This window comes from Triturus cristatus, chromosome 12 (assembly GCF_964204655.1).
Source record: "Triturus cristatus chromosome 12, aTriCri1.1, whole genome shotgun sequence".
Classification (NCBI taxonomy): Eukaryota; Metazoa; Chordata; class Amphibia; order Caudata; family Salamandridae; genus Triturus; species Triturus cristatus.
The window spans coordinates 146,527,388-146,554,776 of record NC_140595.1 but is presented as its reverse complement, the minus strand read 5'-3'; the positions used below and the strand labels follow the sequence as shown (position 1 = coordinate 146,554,776).

General features: G+C 45.6%; 1 protein-coding gene across 4 annotated transcripts in view; it reads right to left on the bottom strand.

The window, feature by feature from the left end:
- Window positions 1-27,389, bottom strand: part of LOC146772936 (rho guanine nucleotide exchange factor 11-like) — an 896,981-nt gene that overhangs the window by 171,576 nt on the left and 698,016 nt on the right. For all 4 annotated transcript variants that reach the window (XM_085639320.1, XM_085639323.1, XM_085639321.1 and 1 more), the window contains one exon: window positions 5,073-5,160. In XM_085639320.1, the coding sequence (XP_085495446.1) occupies window positions 5,073-5,160 (88 nt within the window). The remainder of the gene's footprint in view (window positions 1-5,072; window positions 5,161-27,389) is intronic.

Sequence of the window (27,389 nt, the reverse complement as noted above, 5' to 3'; positions counted from 1 at the left end):
AGCGTCGCGTCAGTGCCAGGGACCGGCGGGTATGGGGACTTGCGCGGCGCCTGCGGCTCCGCTGGAGCCGCGGGGGTGGAACCACCCTGACCCTCGGCCGAGTCGCGCGACCGGCGAGGGGAGTCCGAAGAGCGGTGTCGCCTCTTGGACTTCTTGGAGTGCTTCGACTTACCCGAAGACTTGGAGCCAGACGATCGATGATGACGTCGGCTGCGGCTCCGCGACCGATCCTTGGACCTCCTCCTGGACCGGGATCGAGAGGGGCGCGGAGCCGAGTGGCGAAGCTCGAGAAGCTTACGGGACCGCTCCCGTCTAGCCTTCGAGGTCAGGGCCTTGCAGTCCGAACACGACGCCGCGTCGTGGTCGAGGCCCAAGCAGTAAAGGCACCGGCGGTGATGGTCCGTAACCGACATCAAGCGGTTGCAGTCAGCACAGGCTTTAAAACCAGGCATCCTACCTGCACCGGAGTCGAGACAAGATCAAAAAGGATCGAAAAAAGTTAGTCAAAAAGTGATTAAAGAGGTAGCTCTCCCGGATCTGCGCTTACTGGCGCGGAAAAAAGAAGAACTGACGTCAGCGCGTGAGGGCGGCGTCTAAGTACTCCGACGACGTCATTCCGGCGCACGACGCCGACGACGGACGCGGAGCCGCAGACGACGCCTAGCGTCGCGCAAGGGGTATTGCTGACGAAAAATCTTCCGGATCCAGTCTGACGCCTGGGGATATTCTAAAGTGAGGAATCTAACTAACGTGTTTCTTTCAGATCCACAGCACGGCAGGCGCAGGTTAGGTTTCTCCTCCAGGGCAGATTCCGCTCTGTTTCGGAGGAGCATGTAATTATGTTTAATGGGTTCATCTGCTTTATTGCCATAAACGCATTTCTCGTGTGTTTTGACATGTGCTGCAACTGCTACAGAAGTCATTAGGTACGATCATATATTGCTCTTCGCCCTGCCCACTTGCCACGCCTCTATTCTAATGAGTACCTGAACTTATTTTTCCCCATTTAAAGCACTGTCCGCGGGCGGAGCTGGGCGACAACCAACCGCATCCCACGTCGCATCGGCCAACAGACGGGGAGAACGCGAAGAGGGACGGTGCTTCTTCGCTTTTTTTGGTGCTTCGACAAATCCGAGAACGAAGGCTTTGACAAGGAGTGGTGATGGCTCCGCGAACGGTCCTGCGACATTCCTCTCGACCAGGACCTCGACCGGCATGGAGCCGACTGCAGGCCTGCAGAAGCTTTGGGGACCGCTTCCGCAAAGACTACGGGGCCATGGTCCGGCAGTCGGAGCACGACTTCAGATCGTGCTCCAGGGACCAGAGGCACACAAGATGGGGGTCCGTCACCGACATCAGTTTGTGACAGGAGGCACAAGGCTTAATGCCAGTCCGCCGAGATGACATCACTCTGCACCAGAAGTCGTAACAACTCAAAATGAAGTCAACAAAAAGTCGCAAAAACAGAGTCCAAAAGTGACTTGAGGTACCGCTATCTCTGGATCTGCGCTAGGCTAGCGCGGAAAAAGAAAGAACTGATGTCAGCACGCAGGGGCGGCGTCTAAGTAAATACCGCAATGTCATTCGGGTGACCACGACACCAACGACGAACTCGGCGTCGACCGATGCGCAGGGGTACTGCTGAAGAAAAAATTATTTGGATCCAGTCTGACGCCTGGAGGTAATTCTAAGGTGAGGAATCCATAACTAACTTTCTTTTTCAGAATTCCCTCTTTAAATTGATCTCCTGGTAAGAGGAGTCCTTTTTCCATATGATTGTATTTCTTTATTTGCTGGAGAGAGTTATCCACTGCAGTTCAGTGTGTTTTTCCCCGGTAAAAGACATACTTGGACTTATTGTTTAAAGCCGGATACTCTTATTAAGGCATGTATTCTTAGTGTAGTGTCCATGCACATGGGTCTGCTGGTTGCCTCAGCAGCTTCAAGGGCTGACTTGAGGCAGTTGTTTGAGATGGTCTTTCCTGCTTGTATTATTGCCAGAGTGGTGGGCGTGCGACAGGTCCAAGATACCAGTATAATGTTTAGAAAGTCTTTATTTCAAATTGATTTATTCACACGATTAGAGAGCATTAAACTCACCCAACGCGTTTCGTTCTCACATGGAGAACTTCATCAGGGCTTAAACAGGGTGAGTTTCCTAACGGAAATGTAGAGTTTTAACACATAAGACGCTCCAGATAGATGCGCTGGGCGCAGAGCAGGAAATTCACAGGGCCAGGTCCGGCCTATGAGCAAAGATCTTCGAGAAGAATAGTCGATACCAGAGCTTCGCATTTAGGCCGGATTTGGACCTGGGTATTCCCATTTTGCGTCCAGTGCAATTACCTGGAGCTCCAACTTTGGACATTCTCTTTATTATCTTTGCTTACCTCGCTTTATCCAAGATCTTTGCTCATAGGCCAGACCTGGCCCTGTGAATTTCCTGCTCTGCGCATCTATCTGAGCGCCTCATGTGTTAAAACTCTACGCGTTGGCTGAGTTTAATGCTCCCTTATTGTGTGATTAATCGATTTGGAATAAAGACTTTTTAAACATTATACCGATATCTTGGACTTCATTGCCTGGCGCACGCCCACCACTCGCTACAGTTAGGATCTGGAACACAGAGGCATCACTTGACGGTTGGTGCCAGGGCTTGTTGCGCAGGACCTTGACAACATATGAAACTAGCGTGAGGTGCAGAAATAATAGTCCGCCGTTCAAGTTTCTCTTTTGTTGTACTGTATTATTGCCCTTGCTCTCTCTTCGTATTGTTCTGGGACATATTGCATCAGTTCTTCCTTCTCATTTAACTGTTGACAGCACTAAAATGTGTGGTGCATGACTGTGTGGCTACCGATTGCCTCATATTTCTTACGTCCATCTCAAATAGCTTATTTTCCTTCTCTGGAAGTGGTCCTGTGCATGCTGGAGCATTAGCCCTTTTCCTCGCTGTGGAGTCTAATCTATTCTGCAAGCACATTGCTTGTTGCATACTGGGTCTTGGCTAGAGCGTTTATATTTCTTCTCTATTCTTGGTGCTACTACTTTAGAAGAAGCTGCCTCTTTAAATACTTATTTCTTCTGGTCCATGATTCTAGGTAACAGAGGAACCAGCTTGAACAACACTGGAAGAGCCACACGTGCCGTTCCAATGCAAGCGCAACCACGCTTGCCTGAACTACACATATGCCTTACCCACACATGCGTAGTTAAGGTGTATGCACAGTCTAGACGCTGAGATGGGCGGGCCTAGGAACAGGAAGGATCGGGAGAGGATGCAGTGAGTCGGGTTTTGGGGTGGGGGGTAGTTTTTAAGGGTTGGGGGGCGTTTTTAGGGCTCAGGGTTAGGGGTTGTTTACAGGGCTGGGGGGAGGCAGGGTTGCTTTTAAGGCTGGCGGGGTTGGATTGCTCTTAGGGCACAGGAGGGGGTCGGGTTGTTTTGAGGGCTGGGGGGACAGGGTAGTTTTAGGGTTTGGGGGTCAGGGTAGTTTTTAGAACTCAGGGCGGTCGGGTTCATTCTTAGAGCCAAGGATGGGGTTGAGGTACTTTTTAGGGCTCGGTGGGGGGCGGTCGAAGTAGTTGTTAGGGCTAAGGGCAGATGACATAGGTAGGATCTTTACCCTATACCAATCATGCCTTTACCACGAAAATGCGTGGTAAAGTCATGCATGGTACGGACGCATTTGTATTTTAGGCTGCATTGTAGAGGCATGCATGGTTTAGTCATGCATGCCTCTGCCATTCAACCAGGTAGCAGGGGCAAGAACTGATTTTCCTTCATTAATAGCACTATTTTTGGGAGGAAACACTCTAGCTGCACTTTTAAGTATTTACTCTCCTTTTAATGACAGCATTGTACAGAAAATAGTCATCCAGATGGGTTGGCAGAGAACGGATGGCGTCAGGCCTGTACTCAGGAGAGTCAGTGTCTAAGTCCTGCCATATCTCCTCATCCCCTTGGGATTCCTCTAAGATTAGTTGGTCATATTACTCATCCTCATCATAAAACTCCCCCTGTTCTTCCGCTGGGGATTGTGAAACACGCTGGGGGTTCTGGGCCAACTTGGCTCTCCTCTTCTAGACTAATTAATGTTTCGATTAAATGGTTTGTCAGTGAGACCAAAGTGCAGGCTATGGCAGATGCTGACCTGCAGTAACCCTCATCATTGTTATAATAGCTAAAATCACTGTGTACCAATGTACAATATTCCATAAAAATGAACGTGAATCAATAACGGTGTAATCAGTGTTGTGTGCTGAGGTATTTTAGGCACTTTAAGGGCCTTCAAAGAATTGTGTTCTCCAGAAAATCCATGTAGTAATGTTAAAACATATGGCAAAAACCAGCTTCAAAAGCAAATTATGCCAACATAGGATGCAAGAAGGATATACAAATAAAATAAAAGGAAAAGAACAATCACAAAAAGGCCACAAAAATAAGAAAAGTTGAATTTCTTTTTTTAAAGTGATTGGTGACCAACGCTCCTAGAACTGACAAACCAAGTTGCGTTAAAGATGTTGGCAATGTTTTGCAAAGAAAACATACAAATAACTATTTGTCTTCTCTCCAAAGCATTACAAATGTATCCAGTGATATACGGGAGCCACAGCGGTAATTCATGGGCGATGTTTAAATAGTATCTCTAACATGCCTCTGTTAGTAATTTACATCAAAAACGTGTTAATGTGAGTCACAAAGCATGCTTCTGCAGTTTATTCTTCAAAATGTTCAGACAAGATCTAAATACTGCGGACATGACTGCTGGTAACATTAGTACTGGACCAGTCATTTCACATTATCCGTAGAAGAGTGGCAGTGAGGACTCTACACAGGTTGTCTGGAGAAAAGCAACAGTCTTAGAGATCAGAACTTCTTTTAGACTTCTCCCTCAGGCTACCCCTACAGAAAACAGCTAGACTGTGACTATGCAAGCTGTTCCAGCCGGTATGAGGATACAATGATTATATTCACCAGGGTACTTTGTTTGGAGCCTCTACAAAATATGGCCCTTAGGAAGAGTTCTGTTGCTTCACTGTTGCCTTATTAAGGTGTCAGCTGAAATTCTTACGTGTTTTTCTCCAGTGAAGTGAGTGCCACAAGCTCGTAGATTTGAGGTCCAAGTTCGGATGTGCAAATGATGAAAAGGGCTCGCTTATCTGAAAAAAAAAAAATAATATTAATAACAACACTATACAGGAAACCACCATGGCAGAAACTGAAAAGTTAACAGACACAACAATTACGGAATTCCTATTTACTTATATTCTAACCTGCTAAAATTAAAGACGATAGATTCATAAGTAACAGTTATGAAATCTATTGATAGTAACTTTTAGAGGTACCACTAATTTGAAGAGCGAAATATTTATTCAAGTCAACAGCTTAAAGAATGAATATGGCATACTTAATAAAAACTCTTGACAGCAGACGGAAAAGTTACAAATTCCTAATTACAGTCAAACGTATATTATTACAAATGGTAGATTACATAAAACCCAGAATTATTTTTTAAAGTCAGGTGATGTCATGTAGTAACCACCATTTTACAAGCCACGGTAATGTCTCAATAGTCATAAAAGCGCTGATGCCATCCAGACTGAAGTATCACATTTGATAGAACAAATTTGGAAATGCTACGAAGCAAACGCCGAAGCGCTCAGAAACAACTGCCAAAAAGGCAGAGGGAACCCTAACCGGTGACCTAAAAACGAAACAATTATTTTTCCCAACGATCAGATTTTAACCAGCTGAGGATCATTTCCTAAATCATTCATTTAATGCACACTCCTGTAACCAGTATTTTCGTGACATAATTTGTATCACACAGTACAAGGAAAATGAAGAAAACAGACAAAAATACGCTTTACAGAAATCAGATCCATCCTCCTCAAAAAGGAGACCATACAAAAATGAAAACACATATATACAAACACAGCAGGCTAAGTATAGATCAGGGCTCACCTGATGGACATAATGCTTATACACCAGTCATGCATCCTCAACCAGTCACGATCTCACAATGCGAACAACCCTAGCCTTTGCAAGGAGTAGGTCAGAGTGCACAAACATACTGCATAAACACTTCTCTGAATTAAAATATTTCTAACAGCTATGCCACAGAGTATGTCAACATTGTGGTTTCAGCAGTATTTCTTCCTGAAAGCTGCTGTGCAATATATACTGTGTAAATTCATCCAGGCATATAATGCACACATTTGGAATAATACTAATTGAGACCTAATTACATTGTTATGGCCACTTAGGCACATGTTCCTCTTATGTTAGTTCTACCAGGGACGTTAGGCAGGGATGCATTCCGGTTGCATTTCTCTTCTTGCTCTATTTAAACTGAACCAGTAACCATTTGGTTGAAATTTGTAAGGATGTCCCATGTATGGGTAAAAAAACAATTCCCATTTTATAATATGCGGATGACGCAGATTTAATTGCGAGCACTGCAAATAGCCTTCACTCCCTTTTAGATTTGTTTTTAGATCGCTTGCAGGATTTAGACCTTCAAGTACATTTTTGAAAGTTGTATATTATGACATGTGGTCGCCCCAGCACTAAGAAAGAGCTTGTTAATATGGAGGACGCACGTTTAGCAAAGGTGAACATTTTCAATTATTTAGGCATCCTTTTTAATCAGTTATCAAGTTGGACACCGCTTTTAACACTCAGATCCCAGACTTTTAGCAGAAACATCGAGGCTATCTTCAAGTTTGCCTGTAAGCTATGAAATAAATCCCTCCCAGAAACGCTGAATCTCTATAAGAGTAAGTGTATTACAGCTGGTGTGTTGGGAGTGGGCTCTGGGGTTACAATAACGCTGAAATACTACAACGGGAGGAAAATCAATTTATGAGCAGATTACTCTTAGTCCCAGGATGCACAGCCACCTAAAGTTGACACTAGGAGCTTAGAACACTTGATTGGACTAGCCCCTTTACTATTGTCGGTTAAAATCAGTGAATTCCCTGAGGTGACCCCGACAATAATTTCTATTTCCAATTGTGTGTCCTTAGAGAGGGCAGACAAAATACAATGATTAAATTATCTGACGGATACTTTTGATAACTTGGGCCGATTAGATCTATATGAATATCCATATACAGTTGGCCCAAACCATAAGCTTTGTGTTATAAAATTGTACCTGGAACATCGCATAAAAGAAAACGCTTAGATTTGGACTAGGCTAAAGAATCAATTGTCAACTATGTCCAAGTATCAACAAATCCTAGCAAAGAGCCCTATCTAGGGTGGATCACGAACCCTACATATCGTTATTGGCTTACTCTTTCTAGATTGAGCACTTTATATATTTATTTATTTATCAGCGCAACATTTATCCAGGTGGATATCATGGCGCTAGGAGAGTGAAAACCTGGGTGAGGTGATGTTAGAGGCCTCAGTGTAAATAGTTAGACCCTGGGGAACAGATGGGTTTTCAGCTTCCTTTTAAATAACATATAGTCATCGGTAAGACGAAGTTCTAGAGGAAGTTCATTCCAGTGAGTGGCTGTCAGATGCGAGAAAGAGCGTCCCCCTGCCCTTCTTAATGGTTTTGTTTTTGCCCGTGCCTGATTGCACGAGCTTAAATTCTGTGTAGGAGCATAGAATTAGATTTTATCTTGTAGACTTCTGGGGCCGTGATGGTGTAGGGCTTTGTGTGCATGGCCCAGGAGCTTGAATCTAGCCCTTTGTTGCACAGGCAACCAATGGACCGGCCTCGTGCATTCTGATGCTGAGCTGTACTTGCTTTTGTAGAACACCAACTTGGCAGCTGCATTCTGGATTAATTGCAGACGAGGCAAGAGGTAGTCTGCCATGCCCATATAGAGTGCATTCCTGTAATCCAGTTTCTTATGACCAAGGCCTGAATGATGGTTTTCCTACATTCCAGGGGGATCCATAAGAAGAGTCTTTTTAGGAGTTCTAATGTAGCGAAGCTTCTTCCATACAATGCGTGGACGTGGTCCTGCATGGTTAGTGCATTGTCGATAAGAATGCCCAGGTTTTTTGCAACCTGTTTGGGCGCGGGTGCAGTTCCTAATGATTTGGGCCACCAGGTTGCATCCCAAATTAAGTGGGCTCCTCCAAAGAGTAGGATCTCTGATTTATCAGCGTTTAGTTTCAGAAAGTGATCTGACATCCAAGCCGCCATTTCTGAGAGACAGTTAGTTTAATCCTGGTGTCCTCTTGTCTTTCTTCAAGGGCTATCAGAATGTGTGCCGTCCGCATAACAGCAGGTACGGAATCCCCATTTTTTGCAGATTTTAGCCAGAGACGATATATAGGAATTAAAGAGGGTGGGGCTCAAGGAGGCTCCCTGTGGGATGCCATAGTTGATGGTTTTTGGGTAGGAGGTGAAAGGTCCCATTTGTACTCTTTGTGTTCTGTTGCTTAGGAAGGAGCAGAACCAATGAAGTGCATTAGAATGTATAGCCTTTTCATGTAGGGTGCTCAGTAATAGGCCATGCGAGACCATGTCGAATGCCGCCGACAGGTCCAAAAGGATCAGGGCGGCGGCCTTGCCCTGATCAATTATGGATCTGATATTATCTAGGACTGCCAAGAGGGTGGCTTCAGTGCTGTTGGTGGCTCTGAAGCCAGTTTGGGATGGGATCCAGGAGCTCATTGGTTTCTAGATAGTTAGACAGCTTCTCCATCACTTTAGACAGCTTCTCCATCACTTTAGATAGGTATGGGAGCTCAGAGATTGGTCGGTGGTTTGCTGGATTATGGCCGTCCGTCCCTGCTTTTTTTTTTTTTTAGTAATGGGACTACTGTGGCTTTTTCCAGATCTCAGGGTATACAGCAGTGTCCAGGGATTTGTTGAATATACGAGTTACGCGAAGGCATAAAGTCGATATGATCCGAGAGAAGATGAAGTGAGGACATGGATCAAGTGGGGACCCTGATCTAACTTTACACCTTAAATTTGCCTTTCCCACTCCAGAGGTTTGGAATCAGGATCTATCGCCTTGTCGGTGCGATAACACTACAATACAAAGCACAAGTCAATTAATTTTGTTTGGCCTTTGTATGAAATGTCATCCATCAAGATTTCACATGGTTCCAGCTTGACCTATGCACACTGCCTTGAGTGGATGTAGCGTTTTGAAAAACTCATTTTTTAAGTCTTACTATTCACCCAGATCCTGTAGCTTTAGTCATCAGTAGTAGGGGATTTTATTAAAAGGACAGGCAAGGCCGTCTAAGATAAATATCTGAAACAACATTCAGTTAAAAAGTGGGAAAAGTGTAAAGAACAATCATACAATCAACAGAAGTGTCACGGGTATTTCCAAACATGAGTTATATAGTTCACTGTGACATAGTGGCTTAAGCTGCATATCATTGATGAGAACATTAAGGTCTGTGACCTCTTGTGATACCATTCAGAGGTGAAAGATTCGAGTAGTTTGGATTGGACTTTCTTTTTTGAGGTGGCACCAAAGCTGATTTGCAGAATCGGGATGCACACTGTCGGAGCAGCAACAATGACTGCTTTCTGAAGAAACCACCAAATGAAATATCCAAAGGACATACTTCACCCCTCTCACCCTCAATGACCTCTCAAACTTCCTTTCCTCTTTCAAACCCCTCCGTACCAAGATGGCATCATCCCCACAGATAATGCTGAAATCTATCTCCAATGATACATCTAAGCCTTTGATGAAGACAATCATCACCTTTCTCTTTCAAGGCACCAATCTGGGAATTCTCCAGACCAGTCAGATCATCTCACTTATGAAGTTCAACTTTGTCTCAAACCCCTTCATTAACTAACACTTAATCACACAACTTCCATGCCTTTCAAAGACCAACAAAAAAGAAAGTCACTCTCCAGCTACACAAGTGGATCAAGCATGTCTTTAACAAGACACATGTCAGGGGTCAACTTCTACCGTGCAGTACAGAGACATCAACCATCTAGGTGGTTAACAATGTCCTCAACTTTCAGGTTAGCAACAAAGCGATCCCTGCCTCTTCACCCTCTATGGTGCATTTAACACTACTCATCATCAAACCTAAATAGGTGTTTTCCAGTTTGTCCACATGAACGTTTCCAGATGAGCACCCACTCCGGTGACCAACAGCATACCTGATAGTTTTTATGTTAAATGTTATGTAAATTAGCTTGTAATGCAGATGAATCACCACCAAAGGAGTGTATCAGCACAGCCAAGACCAACAAGCAGGGTAGAAGGAATATGCTACTTACCAGTATGCATCTGTTCTTGGCATGTAGAGCTGCAGAGTTGTACACTTAGCATAGATCGCCATCTGGTGTTGGGCCCGGATGTTTGCAGTTTGTTTTTGTTCTTTGGACAGTCTTTGGAAGTCACGAGTTCGGTGACTCCTCCTTCGGTCCGTACTGCGCATGGGCTTCGGCTCCATCCTCAGATTGTTTTTCGCCAACAGGGAAATGATGGAGCGTAGTAATAACAGTGAGAAACCCATGTGTGTTGTATCTAAATAAGATGGACTGGAACGGATACAGGTAGCCGGGGAGGCAGGTGGGCGTGTACAACTCTGCAGCTCTACATGCCAAGAACAGATGCATACTGGTAAGTAGCATATTCCGTTCGAGGCATATGAGCTGCAGATTGTACACTTAGCATAGATTATATAGCAGTACCCAACCTTAGCGGCGACCACCGGTATCCGTTGCAGCGGTTTGAAAAAGTGTCTTTAGTACAGCCTGGCCGACACTAGCTTGCTGCTTGGAATGCACATCTACACAGTAATGTTTTGTGAAGGTGTGTGGTGTTGACCATGTGGCTGCTTTGCAGATGTCATCTAAGGGTATGTTCCCTAGAAAAGCCATCGAAGCCCCTAACTTTCTAGTACGAGTGGGCTTTAGGTGGAACAGATAATGTTCTTTTTGCCTTTTGATAGCAAATTTGTATGCACTTTACAATCCACCTAGCTATCCCTGATTTAGAGATGGGGTTGCCTTTATGTGGTGGAGAGAAGGAAACGAACAATTGTTTAGTCTTCCTGAAAGGTTGCGTTCTTTGTATGTAGTACAGCAAAGCCCTCTTAACATCAAGTGTGTGTAAGGCCCTTTCTGCAATAGATTGAGGTTGCGAGAAAAAGACAGGTAATTCCACCGATTGATTGAGATGGAAGGGGGAAATGACCTTGGGAAGAAACTTCGGATTTGTACGAAGTATGACCTTGCTGTGATGTATTTGTAGGAAGGGTTCCTGTATAGTGAACGCTTGTATTTCACCAACCCTTCTAAGGGAAGTGATAGCTACGAGGAAAGCTGTTTTCCAGGTGAGGAACTGTCGCTCACATTTATGCATTGGTTCGAAGGGTGGACCCATTAGCCGTGTAAGAACTACATTTAGATTCCATACAGGGGAAGGTGGTGCCCTGGGAGGAATTACGCGTTTAAGGCCTTCCATAAAGGCTTTAATAGCGGGCACTCTGAACAGTGATAAATGCTGTTTTGCAGATAAGCAGCAATCACTGCTAGGTGTAGGCGTATGGATGAATATGCCAGGTTACACCTGTGAAGATGGAGCAGATAGCATATGATGTGCTGTATGGATGCATCTAAAGGGTTGATTGTATTGTTACGGCAGTAAATTACAAATCTTTTCCACTTTGCGGCATAGCATGCTCTAGTGGTAGGACGTCTGGCTTCCATGATAATGTTCATGCAATCAGGGGGAAGGTTAAGGTATCCAAATTCTAAGATTTCAGGAGCCAGATCGCAAGGTTGAGCTGAGCTGGGTTCGGGTGCCTGATTTCTCCATGGTTCTGGGTTAGGAGGCATGGGGACAGTTGCAATTTTTGATGTGGTACCACCGATAGCTGTAGTAGTGTGGTGTACCACGGCTGCCTGGCCCATGTTGGGGCTACCAGAATGAGTGTGAGGGAGTGCTGCTGTAGCTTCCTTACCACTAACGGAATTAGTGGGAGAGGTGGAAAGGCGTACGCAAATCTGCCTGACCAGTTCATCCATATCGCATTGCCCTTGGACAATGGGTGTGGGTATCTGGCGGCGAAGCTTGGGCATTTTTTGTTTTCGTGGGTGGCGAAGAGGTCTATCTGAGGATGCCCCCACTGTTGGAAGAATGGGTGAAGAACTTGTGGGTGCAGTTCCCATTCGTGTAGTTGTTGCGTTTGTCTGCTGAGCAGATCTGCCATGGTGTTTTGTACGCCTGGAACGTGCTGTGCCAGGACTAAGATGTTTTGGGGAATTGCCCATCTCCATATGCTCTGGGCTAAGCGGGAGAGCTGGGGAGAGTGTGTCCCCCCTTGTTTTTGGATATAATACATTGCAGTCATGTTGTCTGTGCGAATGTGGACTGCTTTGCCTGAAATCTGTTTTTGAAAAGATTTTAGGGCTAGAAAGATCGCCAAGAGCTCCAGATGGTTGATGTGGAGCGATTTTTGCTGTGGCGTCCATAGACCTTGCATTGTGAGGTGTAAGAGGTGCGCTCCCCAGCCGGAGAGCGATGCGTCCGCTGTTAGAATCACCTGAGGAACCGGGTCCAGGAACAGCCGCCCTTTGGAAAGGTTTGTGGTGTTCCACCACTGCAGAGAGTGATGGGTGCGGCCGTCCACCAACACCAGATCCGTCAGCTGACCCTGGTTCCACTGTCGTGCTAGGCACTCTTGAAGTGGACGCATGTGGAGTCTTGAATGGGGCACTATGAAAATGCAAGACGCCATCATTCCTATGAGCTTCATAAACACTCTTGCTGGAAGAGAGTGTTGAGGAAGGAATGTTTTGCGCAAGGCTTGTATGCTTGCGATCCTGGCTGAGTTTGGATAGGCAATACCTTTGGAGGTGTCTATAGTTGCTCCGAGATATTGCTTTGTGTGAGATGGTAGGAGGTGGGACTTTTGGTAGTTCACCGTGAAACCTAGCCGGTGGAGTAGTTGAATGGTGCTGTTGGTGTGTTGCACACATTGGTTGTAGGACGTGGCTTTTATGAGCCAGTCGTCTAGGTAAGGGAAGACGTGAATATGTTGACGCCTGAGGTGAGCTGCTACAACTGCTAGGCATTTGGTAAACACCTGTGGTGCGGTGGTGACCCCCAAGGGGAGAACCGTGAATTGGTAATGCTGACCGTCCACCACCTGAGGTACTTTCTGTGAGAAGGGTGTATTGGAATGTGAAAGTATGCGTCCTTTAGATCCAAGGTAGTGAGAAAGTCTCCCTGACAGAGGAGCGGGAGGACTTGTTGTAGGGTGACCATGTGGAAATGGTCTGAATGTATGTACGCATTTAGAGGCCGGAGGTCCAGAATGGGCCTCAGGGTCCCGTCTTTCTTTGGTATAAGGAAATACAGGGAGTAGACCCCTAGATTTTGCTGATTGACGGGGACCTGCTCTATAGCGTGTTTTTGAAGGAGGGAGAGCACCTCCTGTTTGAGCAGTGTGGAATGTTCTTGAGACATTGGACGGTGCCTTGGTGGGATATCGGGTGGGGTAGATGTTAGCTCGAGACAGTACCCTGACCGAATAATTTGGTTCACCCATTTGTCCGATGTTATGGATTCCCATGCGTGGATAAAGTTTTGTAGTCTGCCCCCGACCGGAGTGGGATGGTCTGGGGGGAGTGAAGGGAAGTCATTGTGCGGGCGGGGTTGCAGAACGGGTGGTGTTTGTTTTGCCCCTGCCCTTATTGTTGTTGCCTCTGTAACCACCCCTTTGGTAGCCCTTTGAAAAGGTATTTTGAGGAGGGGACTTGTAGGAGGTAGAGGCGCTATCGGTGGAGTAGCCTCTGCCTGTGCTACGAAAGGATGAGCGTCGAAAGGAGCGTTTAGGGGCCTGTGATTGGAGTGCCCCCATAGACTTTGCTGTGTCTGTGTCCTTTTTCTTCTTTTCTAATGCTTCGTCCACCTTTGGCCCAAAGAGAGTTTGTTGGTCAAAGGGGTGATTTAGTATGGACGCCTGGACTTCAGGCTTGAACCCTGAGATCCTGAGCCAGGCATGGCGACGAAGCAGGACACTGGTATTTATGGCTCTAGAAGCAGTGTCGGCTGCATCGAGGTCACACTTAATGGAGGTGTTCGTAATTAGTTTACCCTCCTGTATCAGGTCATGAGCCTTGCGTTTGTGTTTTTCGGGGAGGTGCTGCATAAGAGCCTCAAGCTCGTCGTAGTGTGCTCTGTCATAGCGCGCAAGTAGCGTCTGTGTATTTGCAATGCGCCACATGTTTGCAGCTTGGGAGGCAGTGCGTTTGCCAGACGCGTCTAGAAGTTTGGATTCCTTATCTGGCGGTGGGGCTTCTCCTGAGGACTGGGAGTTAGCCCGCTTTCTAGCTGTGGACACAACTAGGGAATCTAAGGGAGCAGGGCCCTTAATGTATGCAGGGTCTGTGGGTGCCGCCTTGTACTTCTTTTCTATTCTAGGGTTCAATACCCTGGCCCTAACAGGGTCTTTGAAAACCTCTGCAGCATGCTTGGTGACACCTTTAAGCATGGGCAAGATAGACGTGGACTTGTCCTGAATGTCAAATGTGTGCAGTAGGAAGTCGTCTTCCACTGGTTCACTATGCATTTCCACCCCATGGTAGTGTGCTGCTCTCTGCACTAAGTGGTGAAACCCTAATGAGTCCTCAGGGGGAGACGGCCTGGATGGGTATAGATCGTCCTGAGGCATATCTGGTATGGTAGGGTTTTGGTAGTCTTCCCATGGGTCTGGGGTCCCCGGTGGAGTGGGGTCCATTGGGGCGTCCGCCGGGTCATAATCTGGATCCCCATAATCCGGATCTGGGGACGGGGTCGGGGAGCGATGAGGTAAGGGTGGCAGAGACCTGGGAGGGGGAGGGGGTGGAGGAGGTGGAGGAGGCAGAGGAGGAGGTAGTGGGGAGGGCACTATGAGAGGAGAAGTAGCAGAGTCCTTCCGCTTGGGCGGTGGAGGAGGAGCCGGTGTGTCAAGACGTCTTTTCTTGACAACTAAAGTCAATAGCCCAGTCTTTGGATCTTTAAATAGAGTCTTTTGCAAAGGGTCTGGTGTAAAGAGGTCCAGTGGCACCGAGTCGTCCGCTGGCGCCGATGTTTTCGGAGCCGAGGGTTTCTATGGTTTCTGTGTGCCATGCTTTTTTGGAACCTCCGTTTTTTTCAGCATCGAAGGAGTTTTCGGCGCCGGAGCGTCGGTGCCGACAGATTTGTGTTTGTGTTTTGTCGGCACCGAGAGTCCAGGCTTCGGCACCGGTGGCTTCGGAGTCGAGCTGGGTATCACTTTCTTCGGTGCCGGATGGGGCTTATCGGCACCAGGCGTCGGCTGGCTCGAGCCCGAGCTGCCGTGAGACTTCTGAGGCTTCGACACCGGGCCCGAAGGTGGGGTGATAGAAGCTGTGTGCTTGGTTTTACCCAGGCCTGCAGGCGAGGGTGTAACCTGAGTCTCTTTGGTTTTGGGCGCGGGGGTGGGAGGGGGTACAGTACTCACGACCCGCTGCGCCGGTGTGATGTCCTCCACGTCAGAGTCGTCGGCCTCGGAAGCGCTGACGACGTCGTCCCACTGCTCGGCGTGTAGTTGCCCCGAAGCTCCGGCGTCGTCTCCGAAGATGTCTGGTGGAGCTGCGGTCGATGAGTGTGCCATGGTGCGTCGAGGTCTTCGATCCCGGATGGTCTTTTTTGATCGAAAAGACTTACAGGCGGGGCAGTCTCTAGCCTCGTGTTCTGGAGAGAGGCAAAGGTTACACACCTGATAGAGGTCGGTGTGGGGAAATTTAGACCCACATTTTGGGCACTTTTTGAACAGAGTCCTTTCCATCGGCCGGGACCGGAGTCGAGGAGGGCCCGAAGGCCGGTGCCGATGTACGGGATGGAGAAAAGTGCCGCTTCGAGAGATGAAGATTAGATGAAGAAACTCGAAGAACGAGGATTTTCCGTCGAGGCTGGAACCGTAGAAGTTCGAAGCCGGAGCACGAGGTATCACATCCGAGCCCGATGGCGGAAAAAAACAATCTGAGGATGGAGCCGAAGCCCATGCGCAGTACGGACCGAAGGAGGAGTCACCGAACTCGTGACTTCCAAAGACTGTCCAAAGAACAAAAACAAACTGCAAACATCCGGGCCCAAAACCAGATGGCGATCTATGCTAAGTGTACAATCTGCAGCTCATATGCCTCGAACATAGTGTTACAATAGTTTGGTTTTGAGAAGTTTCCTGAGAAGACGGTTATCAGTGCACTTTCGTATGTGAGTAGGAAGTTTGTTACAGTAGCAAGGGGCCAGATAAGGGAAGGCTCTACCCCCAGAGTGAGTTTTCCTAAATCGTGGTACAGTAAGAAATGAATTGTTCATTGGTCCTAGAGGCCTGCCTGGCAGGTAAGGGATGAGTTTCTCCTCTGGGAATCTGGGTCGCTTGCGGTTTAGCACCTTATGCACTAAACAGCAGATTTTAAAAGTAATTCTTCTGTGCACAGGAAGCCAATAGAGTGAGCGCAACAACAGAGTGGAGGCAGATCTGGCCGGAATATTACAGATTAGGCGGGCCGCTGTATTTTGGAGCACTTGGAGTATGTCCAATAGAGGCCCGTTAACAGCGGCTAGAAGAGCATTACCATAGTCCAGGTGACAGATCACCAAAGCCTGGACTAAGGGCTTGAGCACGGAAAGTGGGAGTAAAGGAAGAACTCTGTGCAACAGACTCATTGCATGAAATCAGGTGCCAGAGGTAGCCACTACCTGATCTTTCATAACAAGACTCTGGTCCAAACGAACACCCAGGATTTTTACTGAGGATTTAGGGGTAGGTGCTGCTCCCAATTCTGATGGCCACCATTCTGGGGACCAGAGCTGTTGAGCTATACCAAAGAGCATGATTTCGGTTTTGCTGATATTTAGCTGAAGACAATTCTCAACTATCCAAGCCGAGATGGCTTTCATCCTGTTAGCAAAGCGATATCTCATTCCGGAGAGGCCTCTATCCAAGGAGATCAGAAGATGAGTACCTCTGCATATGAGAGAGGTGTAAATCCATTCTATTAATTTGACCTTCCAATAGTTTACTCAACAAGGGGAGTAGTAAAATGGGGTGATAATATGATATGTCTGATGCTGGAAGGTTTGTCTTCTTACGAATAGGAATGACCTGAGCAGCTTTCCAGTTTACCGGAATCTTGCCCGAGCTTATCGAAAGAGTTAGTAGCGAGCAGATGGCCGGAGCAAGCTGATTAGATAGAGTAGCTGCTATCTTGGCTGGAATAGTATTTAGTGGGGACCCTGATTTCGCTGCCTTCAAGGCTTTGCAAACAGGCCTAAGAGGAACCAGCTTCTCTAAGGTGCAAGTGCTGGAGGCCTTTGCAAGAGAGCAAAAGGAATCTGAACTTATAAGGTTAAGTGGGTTCTGCAAATTATTGTAAATCTGATTTACTTTGTCTTCCTGGTGGTCTGCAATGGCATCGCACAAAGCTTGTGAAGGTGAGGTATCAGTTGAACAAGCCTGTGGGTTGATGAAAGAGTTTAGAATTTTATATAGATGGCACGAACTAGACCTGAGACATCGGGTATCAGAGTGCTTTACATGAGCAACAGTTTTGTTACAGAAGGACACATTTATTTTTGTTAGGCACAGGGAGATTAAGTGATTTGCCCAGAATCACAGGATGTAGAGCGTCATTGCCAAGACTAGAACCCGGTTCCCTAGCTTTGAGGTTGACCGCTCTAGCAGTAAGGCTACATCCTCTCCCCAATCATATATCTCCTTAGAGGAGTTTTCAGCCGGTCCGAGTTACAGTGAAATATATATTTTGCGTGCTTTCCTAATATTGCTATGGTACTGTGCTAAATCTCTTTATCACCGGGGTTGTGGGCTAGTCACCACCGTCTCTCCAATTGTCTGCACTGTGTTTTTTCCCCTGCACAATTCTGGACTATACTAAGGGGCATGAAGAGCACGTCTGGGGGAAGAATGTTTTTCATCGGGCTAGGTTGTTAATATTTGTGTATTTAAAGACGTGTGAAACTCCACTAGTGCATCTTCCACACCTACAGCCTCCTCTATGTTTGGAGCAGTAAATTCGTTGGTAAAAGCGTCTGGTGTGACTTTACGTCATTGTCTCCTGAGATTATTTTTTTTAAAGTACATATGCCGACGTGATGCGAAAACCAATTAGTGAATGATCAGTTCACATGAGGGGGCAAGGCAAATCACAAGACATCAGGGGGAGTAAGTAAAAAAATAAATCCATGGTGTGGCCTGAAGTATGTGTGGGACCTTTGATAATTTGTTTGAAGCCTAATGTGGATAGGTCAGCATAAAGTTGCATTGCCTCTGTATTTAAGGGGTATTCCATATGCACATTGAAGACTCCAAGTAAAATGAAGTTTTTAGATGCCAGTGCATGAATACCAATACCAATAAGTTCCATGAGTTTATGACTACAATTTCGTGTGGGACCTGGGTGCGATATACTAGGGCTCCGTTTTAGCTGTTCTGGGGAGAGCAATCTACCTTAAAGACGCATATCTCTGCTTAATCTTCAGAGAAGGTTTCAATGAAAGAGATTTTTAGAGATTCTTTAAAAATAATTGCTAAACTCCCACCCATTCTGCACTCCGTATCCAATCTCAAGATACAGTAATTATTTCGAAATGTTATCGCAATGGAGGGAACAGTGGAGGGTTTTAGCCAGGTCGCTCTAAGAAATCCCAGATCGGGTGAGGTGGCGGTAATTGTGTCCCAGATTTCAAATGCATGTTTAGGTATTGATCAAGCATTGCACAGAAAGCCCTTCCAGATGACTGAGGACAGAGAGAGAGGGTCAGTAAGGGCCACTATAGATGGGTCATCCCCAGGGGTTAGGGACTCCTTGGTTACTGTCAGGGGAGTTTTCCTCCATGATTCAGATTGAGGCTTTGAACGTGACAATTTAAACAATTTAGAGGGCCTTCAGGGAGAGATGGAAAGCTATGTATTTATCAGGGTTCATCAGTAGTGGAGCTCTTAGCTTGGTTACCTATACAAATGAGTTCTTCTGCAGAATATGCAATTTTAGGTAAAAGGAGCAGGGTCCTGGCTCCTGGCGATGTCGGACACAGACAGGCTTGCCTTTGGCATGCCCGCTACAAATCAGCGCTGACATCTTCCTTAAGTAGGAGCGAGGGAGCGCAACTAGACTGCTAACCCCCATTGGTTCTAGCCATAAAACCGGAAGTGAGGCGGTTCGCCCGCTCTCACCACGTCAAATGGAGAAATCCGTGATGGAACGAAGAGCGAGGCAAAAACAGTAAAAGTAATTTAAAAAAGCTTCATCATACGTCGCTAATACATAAAATAAAGGCAAACTGAAAGAGGTTGCAACCACTTTCCTGCAGTCTAACATGCCTTCAGCAGTCACCTTCTGCTGCCTAATAAAACAACGTACCACGCTCTTATCACTCTTCAGCACTTCAGAGAGTAAGAAAGTTTAAGCTTACAGCAATGAGGGGTCAGCTAGTGATGCAATGCAGTACAGGTCCCAGTCCAATATTTTTCACTGCAGTCCAAAGCTACATAAAGAGGAGTTGAAAACAAGAAGCATAATTTCTATTTTCATGCTCTTCATAAAAATATCAAATGCTACTTGAAGCTGAACCCCCTGAAAATAGAGTTTTGCATTATTCCAAATGTAAAAAAGGAAGTGCAGATGCAAGTATGGCTCACAAATGTAAAGCTGGACAAAATCACCCCGATGGCAGCGCTCATTTCTACACAGAATGAAGACATATCTTCAGGTAACTGGCGCCAGAAATGCAGTTACACAACTAATGCACTCTCACCTGCACAGAGTTATTGCACTACTCATTGACATCCCAGATACCTATTTGGTGCCAGTGAAAAGGGTCCTTCAGGTGGCAGCCAGACTCAAAGAACTGAGAAAGTAAAACTGGCACACTCCCAAAGCTCCATGAACTCCGCTTGCTAATGCTGCCCACCTGCATCACTTAAAAATATTTTGTTTGTAATCTCTTCAAGGCAGATATCTTCAACATGCAACCCTTCCTGACATAAAAAAGCAAAAGGCTCAGTCACCCATACAAACATGCCCAGCCTTGACAAAGCAAAACAAGAGAGCAAGAAATACTAGGAAGGTTTGACCAAGAAGATGAGCCTTCTGCTGGTACTCCTAAGAACCTGGAAAAGCATTGCAACAACAATTATCATCATATCTCCCCACCTCTATAGAACAAACGACTCAGCTGCAAGCAGCAACAGTCTACATCCCATTACAGGACATCATCCGAAAAGTGATCCCTCCACTGGTACTACCAGGCCCCAGAAAGATGTCTAACCTCTCCAACTTTAAAGTGTGCATCATTGCTTCAAGGGTAGATTTGTGCTATATAATTATAATACATACCTACATGAATATTGTTTTTTTTAAGACACAGCACACAATATAAAAGGCAACTAAAAGGGAGAACCGCATATCAAATAAAGGAATGTAAGCAGATCATAACGTTCTGAATGTTTGCTGGTAATCAATGAAAATATTCTATGGGTCTGAAACATGATGTAACAGGGAGACGGTTCTCTCTGATCATTGGCATATCTCTATTAAAGTGTTGTTGTGATGCCTCCTAGCCAGTTTTAATATTCACATCTTCTCATATACTGTTTTCACAATTCTTTTGTTTGCGCTGCGACCTCACTCATACATTTTTGCTCATCATATGTGGACTTAGTAAATCCTCCACAACCTAAACAAAACATCCCTGAGCTCCTCCCTCTCAGTGAGGAGGTTGTAGCCCTCAAAGGAACTAGGGTTTTCCTTTGGGAGGAGAATCCCTATGATGAAGCAGGTCACCTTTGGTGAGTGAGGGATTACGTCCTGAAAAGGGATCAGCCCCTATATGTAAACTTAAGTACTAATTATCAAGTAAGAGTTTGATATCTACCCCATTTGTTTATGTAATTATTTGGAGGTAGTGTTATGTGCTCACGATTATTGTAGACCCTAGGATTTATATGTTTGGCAATAGTTATTTGGGGATATAATCCTTAATGGTCTTTAAACTTTTTTTCCCTTGGACCCTCTTCTTTGAACTGTTTTGTTTCTCAGATTAGCCTACACAAACAGTGTCTGGAAGAGAAAAGGGATCTTCTACCTCAGTCCTGAAGAAAGCCATATGACCTTGTTAGATGACTATTACTGGCTGAAACATGTCGGCCTTAGATGTTGCGAGTACATTTTATGATCTGAGGAAATCTTTTTCTGTTTTTAACTTTGCCAAAGGTACCCCAAATAAAGCAAATTACAAGAAGAATAGGGAAAACCTGCAGGCAATTTTAACTTGAGATCCCGTTGTACCTTCAAAAAGAGCATCGCTAGTCGACAGTGTTGAGCCCACCCCAACACATTAGGGGTATTGGGTGAAGAGCCAAGGACGAAGCATGCCACCAGTGGTACTGGTGGGTGATGGACGTTTTATAATACCATCCAGGTATCCTCACCTACATTCTCATGTAAAAGAGGGACTGGAGAGGTTCAGTCACAAGAGCTCTCTCCAATGATATTGGTTGCTAAAACGTTGGAAGCTGAGTGGACTCATCATTTGTACTTCTGACTTCTCATTTTTCTTTGACATGAGATCCTTTCCATCATGTCCTGAGTAGTAAAATGTCTATGCGGATGAACACAATACCACCTACCAGTGCGCTGGAGCACTATGGTTAAGGTGTTCTGGATCCAGTCCGAAACTTGGGGTTATTTTAAAGGTGTGGAATCTATGGTGAGAAGTGTCCATCAGAAATTTGAGCACTGAACAGGAGATAATATCACCAAAACATGAGCCTTTGTAAGGGCAAAACAACAGTAGATTGAGGCCAATCTCAAGAACCTGGAAGATTAGTACAGATGAAGATTTTTTTGAGGTATGATGGAGCGTAACCATGGAGAGATTTGTAGATTAAGCAGAGGGTTTTGAATTATTATCTCTCCTCAATGTTGAGCCACAGGAATATTATATGGGTGGGTGTAATATGGTTATTCTATCCTGTTTTAGCAAGAGTATGAGCCATGCACTAAACAGTTGGATTGGTTGCTGTTTTGGACAGAGGCTACTTACAGAAGCCAGAGTACAGGTCATTGCAGTAATCCACGTAGGATAAGACCAAAGCTAGAATTAAGGCAATTCTTTCAAGGGGGTGGGGGTGGGGGGGGGGGGAGTAGAAGAGGAAGTATCCTGTGCAGATGTTGAAGGTGATGAAACACATCTTTGATGAAAATATTCACTTGGTGAGAGATGCTGGACAACAATTACTGAGTAAGATCCTTAGCGGCTGTAAGGGTAAGGTAGCCTAGGGGTCTGGCTAAGAAAAGCAGTGATACAAAGACATTTTGGGCTGCTGAGATAAAGGCAGATTTGTAGCCTCCAGGTCTGGATTTGCTGCAATCAGCATGCTGTTTACAGAGATTTTTATTTCAGGTTGATCTGGGTCTGTATACATGTGGCAAGAGACACTATGAGCTTTAAGCATATGGAGTATCAATAATGGTAAGCCTCATTTCGGTGTATCTCATCGGAAATGGGTGTACCACAGCCCCAATCTGCTGTTATCAAGATTTGCATGTCCACATTGGTCGCAATATGATGCAGATTAGAGAATGACCTTAAAAAGCAAGAATGCATATTAGAGTCCCTAGAGAAGTTGCAGCCAATGTCTACTGCAGGGGAAATGAACTGGAACAACAAGCGATAAAAGGTCAAAGGCGTAAGATTTATTCGGTTTGAAGAGAAACCACAGTATGCAACCAACGACAAAAGGTCGCGGACTTATGGGATCAGTTGCACAAACATGTTATGAGGGCTGGCCGTCGACGATGGTATATGGATGGAGATACACCTGGGCGATTACTGGCGTGCTTGATCCATTCAGAGGCTGCAGTGCAGCTAGTTCTGCCGGTCTAACAGAGGGATGGTAACCTGGTTTACACGCAACAACTGATTGATGAGGTGTTTGCAGAAAGCCTCCGGAGAGTGTATTCGGAGCCACAGAAGGCACAGGAGACGCGAGAAGTGGCCGCCTACCTGGGGGGCTTTCCACTCCCATATCTCACCACGTAAGACTATGAGCCTTTGGGGACACCGGTAACTAAACAGGAATTGCTGTGACCCGTGAAGGCCCTGAACTCAGCTTAATCTCTGGAGGTGAATGGCCTCCCAGCCAAACTTTATCAACATTTTCCAGACCTGCTCACTGGCAAACTGCTGGTGGCCTTTGCAAAGGCCTTTAAAAACAGGAGCTACCACAGTCACTGAGAGAGGCTCTAATAGTAGTTATACCGAAAGGCGGTAAACACCCCATGGAGACGGGGTCTTACAGACCCCTGTCTATGTAAAACGTGGATCTCAAACTCCTAAGTCAGGTTCTAGCAGCTAGGGTTTTGCCTTTTCTCCACAGCTTTAGGTTTTATCCCCTGCACGTTTTATCCTCCGCCGACTGGCACATGTTATGCAGGCACTATGGCTACAGGAAGATTGTTAAGCCCTGGCCTTTCTCAATGTGGAGCAGGCCTTTGATTCTGTAAAATGAGAATACGTATGGCGGGTACTCCACAAAATGGGTTTGGGCTCCCCCTTTTTAAAAAGGATTTCCTTGCTATATACAAACTCACAGGCCAGAGTGTGCACAGGAAGATACGCTCCGGACACAATAGCCCTACAGTGAGGTACCAGACAAGGATGTCCACTCTCCCCGCTGATCTTTACCTTAGCTATGGAACCACTGGCTTGCCGGCTGGATTGGGGAGTGAGATCAGGCACGACGGAGCATATTGTCTCTCGTTGTATGCCCATGAAGCCTTGGTATACTTAAGACCACCAAACTTGTCGGTCCCACTGATGTTGGGAGTCTTGGAAGAGTTTTGGGAGGTATCTGGTTTACGCATTAACAGAGCTAAGTCTCTCCAGTTCCCATTTGGATGGCTATGAGAAATACCAAAAGACCAGTCTCCACAAGTGGAGCTACCCTGGATGGTGGACAAGGACCGATATTTGGGAATATATATATCACCCATGATGAGAAGCAGTTTTATCTTAATAATGTGGGGAGAGTGATAGAAGTTCTGCATCAGTCCATATGGTTCTGTATTACATTACGATTGTCTTTGATGGGCAAGTTAGCCCTTATTAAAATGGTGGCGGTGCCCCGCTGTCTCAATGTCATGCAGGGGAGCTTTCACAAATTCCAGCGAAGTGTATTCAAAGAGCTGGATGCACTCCTGGTGGAACTTCTATAGAGTGGTGGGATGTGGCGAATAGATCTTGACATGCTGCAACAGGAATGGGAGAAAGGGGCTCTGGAGGTCCCAGATCTAGAGTTGTACTATTTAGCCACACAACAACAGCATGCAATCCAATAGTTGGATGCTGAATTAATCTGGGAGAAATCCCTGCGGGCTTGCGAGTGTGATGGTCATCTGCTGGGATCGAAGACAAATACCTCGGACTTTCCTCCACCTGATCCGACTGATGGCCAGACTCTGGGAGAGGGCAGCCCAGAGGATACTGAAGAGAGCCCCTTGTGCCCCAGACCTGGATGTCTGTATCATACAAGCCTTTAAAAAAATGGCTCAATTGATTTGATGTCTATGAAAAAATGGAAAGAGAGAGGGTGTCTGACCCTAGCTAATCTGTACCCAGGAGGAATGCTACGGCTACATTTGCTCTGGGCCTGGGACAATTTCTACAATACGCAAAATAGCTGCTATTGTGTGCCAATTGTGGCCAACCTTCCAGGAGGCCCCAGAGCCCACCCACATAATGGTGACTATGTTGTCCATGGCTGGAGGCCGTGGCTGGTCACACATCTGTACCAAGCACTGCCTAAGGATTACTGGATTAAGCCTTTAAGAGCCAATCTCTCAGCGATTAACCCCTATCACCCAGTGATTGGTCTACGCTACATGCCGTGGTCCAAAGGGTATCAGTAGGTGCCAGGTTTAAGCAAGCTCAATTTAACATAATCTGTATGACCTACCTGTCCCCCAAGTGCTTGCTATATATCCGATGGGTTAAGACATACCATTGATGATTAATCAGTGCTTCTTGGGATTACTACCAGACGACTCGAAGCACAAACTAAGCAAATGTTTTGGAGTGCTCGGTCTCACAGTGGCAAAACATTGCATAGCGTTCCATTGGATGAGTGATAGCCCCCGACTAGGGAGAAGTGGGAGAAAGACCTTCTGGAGTGGGCTGCAGTAGAAGAGGAACATATACAAAAGGAAGTAAGAGGCGACAGGCTGCCAGAGGTGCTTCTTGCATTGGGGACAATTATGAGGGAATTGTTGGACCAGACTGGGTGCCAGGGTCCCGCGTCTGAACAGCATGGAACACTCAGGGGGAGATAGGCAGTATAGTGGTGAGAGTGTGAATAGAAACACTTCAGTCTCATAGATGCAATAGCAAAACAACCCATAGCGGGGGCCATCGTTTGCACGTATACAACACACACCAAGGATATAAAACAAAACACAGAGGACGAAGGATACAGAGGAAAGGAATAATGGGAATCTTAGACCCCTTTTAATATGGCAGTTTAGAGGGGAGGGTGGGAACGTTGGGAATTTTCACAGTTTTATTTATTATTTATGAGTGTTATTAGTTGTCATTGATGCAATGTATAGTGATACGGTTGAGTGAAGAAATATCCTTTTGTGTAATGTCTGTATAATGAAACTTTAATAATAACAAAGAATGGTGCGACTCGTCTTTAAATTAACCTTATTCATCCTTACAAACACAAAGAAACACTCCAGAAATAGGCACCTAAATAGGACTGTATGCACACAAAATGTCTTGCTGACCTTCCATGTACAACACAGGGAAACTGCTGGAATTGCTATCGGAAGAAAACCAGGGATTTGGGATCACTAATTGCTTAAAACTGGATTTTTGTGAGTAGGTTTCCATTGTTACAAGTTGTGCTTATATATTTCTGTCCTGAAACAGGTCTCTGTTTTGCCTCAAGTATATATAAACTATATTAGTAAAATTCAGGATGGCACATTCCTGTACAAAAGGAAAATGCTACTTATCAGTATGCATCTGTTCTTGGCATGTAGAGCTGCAGATTCACACACTATGCATAGATCGCCATTTGGTGTTGGGCCCAGATGTTTGCACTTTATTGTTGTATTGGAATAAGTCTTTGGAAGTCACGAGATAGGTGACTCCTCCTCTGGACAATAGTGCGCATGGGCATCGACTCCATCTTCAGATTATTTTTTCGCCAAGAAGGGAAATGGAGTTTTGTGAGAAACAGAAATAGATGTCCATGTATGTTGTATCTAATTAAGATAATACTGGAACACCATTAAAGGTAGCCGGTGAGGTGGGTGGGCGTGTGTGAATCTGCAGCACTACATGCCAAAAACAGATGCATTCTGGTAAGCAGCATTTTCCGTTGGAGGCATATGAGCTGCAGATGACACACTATGCATATATTGCATAGCAGCACTCTTCTTTAGCGGCGACCACCAGTATCTGTTGCAGTAGTCTGAAATAGTGTTTTGAGTACAGCCTGGCCCACACAATAGTGTTTTGTGAATGTGTGCGGTGTAGACCATGTAGCTGCTTTGCAGAAATCATCTAAGGGAATGTTCCCTAAAAATGCTATGGGAGCCCCTATTTTGCGGGTAGAGTGGGCTTTAGGGGGAATAGATAGTGTACGTTTTGCTTTGCGATAGCAAATTTGTATACATTTGACAATCCACCTTGCAATCCCAGACTTTGATATAGGATTGCCTTTATGTGGTGGTGAGAAGAATACAAAAAGTTGTTTTGCGAAAAGGATTTGTTCTGTCAATATAGTAAAGGAGTGCTCTTTTTACGTCTAGTGTATTAAGAGCTCTTTCTGCTACTGTTTGTGGTTGTGAGAAGAACACATGCAACTCAACAGATTTGTTGAGATGGAAGGGAGAAATAACTTTAATAAGGAATTTGGGATTTGTCCTGAGAACCACTTTGTTATGATGGAGTTGTAAAAATGGTTCTTGAATAGTTAGTGCCTGTAAATCACTGACTCTTCTGAGAGATATGATGGCCACAAGTAAAACGACTTTCCATGTAAGAAATTGTAGCTCACATTTATGTAGCGGTTCGAATGGAGGACCCATTAATCTAGTGAGGACGATGTTTAGATTCCACACTGTAGAGGGTGGTACCCTGGGAGGAATTATTCTTTTAAGGCCTTCCATAAATGCTTTAATGGCAGGTACCTTGAACAAAGACAAATGTCTATTTTGTAGGTAAGCTGCTATGGCAGCGAGATGTAATCTAATTGATGTGTAGGCTAGATTACATCTTTGAAGATGCAGCAGGTAACATATGATGTGTTGAATGGACGCATCTAGAGGATTGATCGTGTTATTGGTACAGTATATACCAACTCTTTTCCACTTGGCTGCCTAGCAGGC